Raw genomic sequence first — 7436 nt, forward strand, 5'->3', positions numbered from 1 at the left:
TGCGAGGAGATGAATGAATGGAAGAAGCAAAGTTGTTTGAATGGTGTGGCGTTCTATTTTCTCAGCTACTCCTGCGATAAAATGGCGTGATGGTTAGCTAATATATTTTTTTTACACAAATATTATTCTCGTGTATAGCACCATCTGTGAACAATATTGAAAAACTAAAAACATTGTGCGAAGTGAAATATAATTTGTGAAAATTAATGTTTAGTATAGAACAAAAACAGTAGATGTCTGTAAAAATACTATTTCTAATATAAAATACAAAGAGCGTATACATTTATAGCATTGGGGAAGGTACTATAAGTTCATAAAATGGTATGAATATATATTAGTTATCAAAAGATAGAAAAAACGTATTTTTTTTTAAATGGTGAGGTCGTTAGGTAGGTACTGTATTGGCCGACAGTGTCACCATATTGTCTATGGCTGGTTACTTAAATTCGTTAGTCTATGGCCACTTAGAGCTTATCTATACAATTAGTTTGTCTGTGGCTGATCGCCGGTATAAATATTTGCAAAAGTTGTTTACTCAAAAATAACGATTTTTTTTTAAAAATTGGCTTTAAATTTCGTCACAGGCAGTGATGCGCTCATTTCAATGTTTTGGTAATGCTATAGATAGACAGAAATAGAAGGACTTGTGTCAAAATATATTATTTTGCTGACCATACCTCATCCCCCCTTCCGCATTTCTGTGTTGAGTAATGCTTATCAAACAAACAATAAAATGATAAATCATACATATTAAATCAATAATACTATTGTTTAATCTGTGCTATGAGCTTTCTTGCTACGCTAAATGTTTATCATTCTTCAATAAGGAATTTAAAGTTATGTTATTCTAGCTGTCAAATTTGAAACCATAGAAGTTCATACTTCGTCAAGTGCATAAATAAAAAGAACTTGCTGATGGTTCACGTGAATACGTTGATAATACATTTCAATACAATAATTAATAAAATATAATTGTATTAATTTTTTTATACAGTACGTATTGTAATATTGAACGTTTGCACAATGTCTATCAATCACATGCTCCGAATTGAATCGGCTTATTACGTCCTCTTGTAGTTTGTAGTACAAAAACTGCCTCTAAAAAGAATAAATTTACTGGAAATGTGCACCGTGCTGTCACACATATTACAAAACACAGTTAATTTGCAAATAAATTCATGATACGTATTGATATTTCAACATTGCTTAGTTTTCTTTGTATACTCTATTTTCATCCTCGCATTTTAACGGTAGACACATTTGTTTTAAATACTGTTAGAAATATATAATATTACGGCATAAAATTAAAGGAATTCATATGAAAAAGACTTATTGTGTATTACTTTGTATATTTACAGGGAAAATAAATACAAAGATATATAATGGAGCCCCCTTCAGTCAGAGTTAAGACTGAATTGGGGACTAACTATGGGCAAGGCAATAGTCTACATACTGAGGAAGAGGCAATACTCGAGAAAAAGCCAGAGTTAGCTGTGGGAAACAGGAATATACCGCATTGTGATGGACAAAAATCACACTCAGCTGTAAAGAAAGAGAATATCTACCCAGAAGTACCTCTTATCATGTCTGAACCTGTAACAGATGAATCCTGTGGTATTGAGTTGCATGCTGGGAAAAATGAAACAGAGTTTAATTTAGGCAACAGTGGGCCACATTTTACTGTAAAGGAGGAGGTCATCTTCCCAGAAGATCCTGAGACTCTAACCTATGATGTTTATAATTACAATCTTCTTGCTAGGGAAGACCTAAGCAAGCCAGCAGAATCAGGAACCAGTACTATGTTCACTGAAATTGACATTTCATTTCCTAATGTTAAACAAGAATGTTTGCAATCCTCGAGTAACATTGTACTTAACTCTAGTAAGTATTTATTTTATTTCATATACTTTAAATGCATCCAAATTTTGGTCACAAATGCTGAACTTGCCCGTCCTTCTGCTGCTAACTTATAAATTTCAAGTTTAGATGTCGCATTTTTGGTGTTTTCAATTGAAGTTTGTATTTCTATTTGACGAAATTTGAGTTGTGTGGTTGTCAATCATGAATAGTATGGCAAATGTTACACAGTGCATCATGTGATCACTTAACCCTAGATAACTAAACATTCGTCCACGCGACGACGCCCCCCTCCGAGAAAGTCAAGTTCTCTTACTTTTGCCTTCCTGATGATTCCTGATTGGTGCGAATAGTCCATCGGGTGACGCGATTGCAATCACACGATAATTAAAAGGTGACCTACAGCTACATCGTCGTTCGGTTTGCCAAAGTTTAGTTTCATTATTATTTGATTATGTATTACACTTTACATAAATGAGATTTTTCTTTGTTTCGACTGTTTATATCTGTCTTTGATTCGTACCTTTTATTTTTTAGAATATTTGAGAAAACAAGAAGAGCAGATAAGTAAATGGCTCGAAAAACAATATGAAGAAACGGAGGAAGAATTTCAGGAGGGTTCAAATAACTCCTCAGAGACAGAAGATAATGTGGAGGAGGAAATACATCTCGAAACTTCTGATTCCGAATTCTTCAACGAATTTTCAGAGCCCGAGGACGACACCATACAACCAAATAAGAGACAAAGAACTCAATTCATTGACTCTGATGACTCTTTAGGGGATATTCATGAACCGAATATTCCTCAATCCTCAAACCAGGGAAACCAGCGTGTTCTCCAACTGACCTCCCGATTCCTTTATGGGAAAAACAAACATAAATGGTCGTCTGTACCAAGATCGCCTTCTACTCGTACTTTGAGACCGAACATTGTAAATTTTATACCAGGGCCAAGAGGAGAAGCTAGAGAATTACAGGAACCAATAGATTTATTTCAGCTTTTCATAACTGATGATATGCTACAACTAGTTGTAACATTTACCAACGCAGAGATGCTTAGTCAAAGGAATAAATATAAACAGACTAATACGGCCTCACTGACTAATTTGTCAGAAATAAAAGCTTTGCTCGGTTTGTTATTAAATTCCGCAGCTATGAAAAGCAACCATTTGCCAACTCGCATCCTGTTCGATACTAAACGATCGGGCTCAATTTTTAAAGCTTGTATGAGTGCAGAAAGATTTAATTATCTCATAAAATTCCTCCGATTCGACGAAAAGCAAACAAGAGATGAAAGAAAAAAAGAGGACAAGTTCACACACATACGTGAATTGTGGCAAAATATGATTGATAACTTTAAAAAATGGTATACGCCAGGATCATATATTACTGTAGATGAACAGCTGGTTGGGTTTCGTGGAAGATGCCCATTTAAAATGTACATTCCTAATAAACCAAACAAATACGGAATAAAAGTTGTCATGGCCACAGATGTAAACAGTAAATACGTTATTAATGCTATTCCATACCTGGGAAAAGGATCTGATACACAAAAACAACCATTGGCTACATTCTTCATAAAAAACATAACATCTACTTTGCACGGCACCAATCGTAACATAACTATGGACAACTGGTTCACGTCTGTATCTTTGGCCGATGAGCTATTACAGACACCTTATAATTTGACTTTAGTGGGAACTTTAAGGAGTAACAAACGAGAAATTCCCGAAAAACTAAAAAATTCTAGATCTCGCGCTATTGGAACCTCGATGTTTTGTTACGACGGCGATAAGACATTAGTTTCCTACAAAACTAAGTCAAACAAAGTCGTTTTTGCTTTGTCCACAATTCATGATCAACCAAACATTGAAGAAAGTACAGGGAAACCCGAAATAATTCATTTTTATAACAGTACCAAGGGTGCCGTGGACACGGTCGATCAAATGTGTGTTAACAGAAAAACTAAAAGATGGCCGTTATGTATTTTTTATAATATGTTAAACCTGGCTACTATCAATGCTTATGCTATTTACGTCTCGAACAACTTGAGAAATAAAAAGAAGCCAATACTACGACGCGATTTTGTCATGAAGATGGGGGATCAACTGATGGAGCCTTGGCTTCGGGAGCGACTAGAAACGGTGACTTTAAGGCGTGACATCAAGGTCTTGATAAAAGATATTCTTGGTGAGTCTTCAGACCCTGAAACTGCTGTTCATTCTGTGATTAATGTGCGTAAAATCTGTTATTTTTGTCCATCAAAGGCTCGTAGGATGACAAAACATCGATGCATGAAATGCAAAAATGCCATTTGTGGATCGCACAATATTGACATGTGTAGTAGCTGTGCATGTGCGTGAATAGTGATTTACTATTGAATGTCTCTTCCACTCATTCCTAATAAACCAAACTTAAGTGCCATGTAATCAGTTCCTATGTTTAATAAATACATTTGATAATTTTCACGTTTTTAATTGCTTAGTCCGCCCGACGAAAGTTTAGTTACTATGTATCTACAAATATAATTTAGTTATCTAGGGTTGAATCAGTCAATGACCAGTTAAGGAGTCCTGTTAATTTAAGTTTCTGCATATTATTTTTATTTGCAAGAAGCTCTACATTCCTTTACTATCTGATTCTTATATAAAAAAAACTATTCTTGTATGCAGGCTAACCCTGCATTTAAATATTAAACCATTAACCTATGTTTAAATATGAATCTTAATATTAAAATATTAACAAGGGTTACTTCTTAGATAATTGCATGTTTTTTTTATTACTATTTTAGGCTTTAAAAGGACCAGAAAGGAATTGAGTGTTGAAAAACCATTCTGCTGTTCCGATTGTAAGTATAAATGTTCACGGAGTCGTGATTTGAAAAGACACAATCTTATCTATACTCGTGAGAAACCCTTCTCATGCACGAAATGTGGATATAAATGCTCATTTGAATCGTCTTTTAAGACACATGAAAACTCATATTAATAAACCCTTTTCATGTTCAGAGTGTCAATGTGCAAGTTAGCGTCAAGTAAATTTAAAAACACACATGTTGAGTGATGCTTCTGCCAACCCCATCTCGTGTTCGTTATGTAAATATACTAGTCATGATAAAAATAATTTAATAATACACAATTTTATATGTCATCCTGACAAAAAACTGGCTTAATAATTTTTTAAACCGGATTACTAAATTGGTTCTTGATTTTTTGATTTGTAAATCGACTGTATATAAATAAAACCATCATCGTGTATAATGTGATCTTATACCAGCCTATAAGCAGGTCGTATAAGCCCTGTAAATACTCAGCCTTCCATATTTTTCTTCATCTATATTAAGATGTTTAAAAAAACACCTTTTGAGTTTATTAATGTAAACGCGACTACTTTTGAGAACTACAAATGTTCTCATCAACAGGTGTAATTACAACCAATTACAAAGATCTCTAGTTCTCGTATGTCAATACTAGTTACCAATAATGAACTCAGAAGTGGTGTCTTCCTCATATTTTTTAAGATGTCAATATAAAATCATCTAAGCCACAATTTAAAAATCCTGAAATATTATACGGTAGAATTTAAAGGCTATTTTTTCTAAGAAAAACTTTTGGCCGTATATTTAAAATGAGTATATATTAAAATGTATATAACAGACATATAGCTGAGATAACACAAGGAAAAATAGAAGGCAAGGGAGGAAAAGGAAGAAGGAAAATGATTTTGTTGAACAGCTAAAGGAGAAAGCAGATTGAAGTACTGAGAACTCTACAACCTGCCATGGGACATTGAACGATGGTGAATGTTACTGCATTGAAAAGAGCCATAAACGAATTTTAAATATACAACAACAACCTGACTATCAAACGGGAAATACAAAATTAAAAATAACTATTTTATAAAAATATGTAGGATATGTAAGTTTTCTGTAAGTACCTACTTGTAAAACACTACTTTCTCTGAAGGGTGTCTAGTTTTATACCACCTGACCACGTTTTTAGCAAATTTAAATAAATATTTCATACAAATACAAAAATAGATAATGATTTCGATTTTTATTTGCATAGAAGTGGCTTTTGAAAATGCAAACGCTATTTCTTAGTGGTGAGAAACCGCTTTTATGTTCAGAATGTCCATTCAAATGATCACGAAAAGGGTATTTAAAGTTTCGATGTAACGGATATTTATTTCTCGGACTTCGGATATAACTGACTGGCCTGTTAATATTGCACATGCGTAAATTCAAGTGTCGCCGCGTGTAAACAATTTATAGCGGCCATGATAATCACAAATTATGTCTCAAAACTTCATAAGTGCGAACAAAATTTGATTCTTTTTTCAAGCCAGGATTACCGAAAGCAAGAGCGTCGCTAGCAAACAAAAATGTCACCTCTTTTTTTACCTAACGTCCGAGTGACTCTGAAATCTAGCTTCGGCTTATGCAACACCGCTTATCATGGCCCTATTTAGGCTTCAAATTTATACATTTATAGCCTTTGCCTACTCGTGAGTGGATTTACTCTTTATGTTTATAGTGACTGTAATTTCTTGTAATGAGTGAAAATTCTAGGCAGAAACACGAGTGTCCGAAGACATTAAATAGAATTTTGTTTATAATGCAGTGTTGATTTTGTTCCAAGTTTTTTATTATTATTTTAAACTTATTTTTATAATGGACACCTTTCTTTTTTATTATTATTTTAAACTTATTTTTATAATGGACACCTTTCTCAGATTAGTCCGGTATAACGAGGTTTTATGTTACTGGCTAGAAACCCTCCTTATGCTCGGAGTGTAGCTAAACATGTTCTGATAATGGCAATTTAAAAGGAGACATGTTTACTCGTGGCCTGTTATCATGTATTCTCAGAGTGTAAAAGGAAATTTTATACGAATGGTATAAAATGTATACTACTATTATCACATGAGACATCTCCAGATGTCCCTCACCTGTTTATGCTTTGTCCCCATTTCAGCTTTTAAAGACAACAGCTGGAGGCGCGTTGCAGGAGCCTGGGTGAGGACCTATCCGACATCGGATCCGTGTTAGTTCATAAGGAATAACTCTCACGAAAGGTGGTATCTATCATACATGATAAAACTAGTGAAGGACATTGCTACCATAAACCAATCTAGAACACAACATGCCGAACCCTCTTCTAGTGGAACGGAAGGTCTGTTGACGACAGTCAGCAGTCCGCCTTCTCCTGAGTTGTACATGGTTTCCTCCCAGCAATGAGTAAATGCTAACAAGTTCCTGATTGGTCCACACTAGATTATCTCTCCTGTTCCAATACAGATTAAAATAAAATATGTTTTTAGCTAGAAGCAACTAAAATCCACTTAGTGATCTATAAACCTTGTACATAATATAAGCAAGGTACCTAAATATTATACGTAACTCTCACCAAAAAAAATACATTAAATAAGTATAGAACATAAATGAAACTTGAAAAATAAAACACAGGCGAAAAATAAGGTAACATCTTTATTAGGTATGTAGAAAATATTTTTTTTATATGTATCATATTTTTAAAATGCATGTAATAAAAAGGCAGTAGTTATGGCGTAGTGTGCAA

The 7436-nt window shown here is 34.0% G+C and overlaps 1 protein-coding gene across 2 annotated transcripts; it reads left to right on the top strand.

The window, feature by feature from the left end:
* The first annotated feature begins 475 nt into the window (after positions 1 to 475).
* On the top strand, positions 476 to 4321 carry LOC148302195 (uncharacterized). 2 transcript variants are annotated; one of them, XM_088272022.1, is made up of 3 exons: positions 476 to 1250; positions 1359 to 1881; positions 2395 to 4321. In XM_088272022.1, exons 2-3 carry the CDS (start codon positions 1383 to 1385, stop codon positions 4218 to 4220), a joined length of 2325 nt encoding a protein of 774 aa, XP_088128148.1. In that variant the 5' UTR covers positions 476 to 1250; positions 1359 to 1382; the 3' UTR covers positions 4221 to 4321. The 2 variants fall into 2 exon arrangements, with proteins under 2 accessions (XP_088128148.1, XP_088128146.1); XM_088272020.1 differs by having other exon boundaries at positions 476 to 612.
* The last annotated feature ends 3115 nt before the right edge of the window (positions 4322 to 7436 follow it).

This window comes from Brachycentrus maculatus, unplaced genomic scaffold (genome assembly GCF_059751285.1).
Source record: "Brachycentrus maculatus isolate JH-2025_06_01 unplaced genomic scaffold, ASM5975128v1 h1tg000475l, whole genome shotgun sequence".
NCBI classification, from domain to species: domain Eukaryota; kingdom Metazoa; phylum Arthropoda; class Insecta; order Trichoptera; family Brachycentridae; genus Brachycentrus; species Brachycentrus maculatus.

What these genes read in the sequence shown, in the direction of transcription:
- LOC148302195 (XM_088272022.1), top strand. Translation starts at nt 1,383, where the DNA reads ATGGAGCCCCCTTCAGTCAGAGTTAAGACTGAATTGGGGACTAACTAT. An exon ending in TAACATTGTACTTAACTCTA is followed by an intron (nt 1,882 to 2,394) that starts GTAAGTATTTAT and finishes TTTATTTTTTAG; the next exon opens with AATATTTGAGAAAACAAGAA.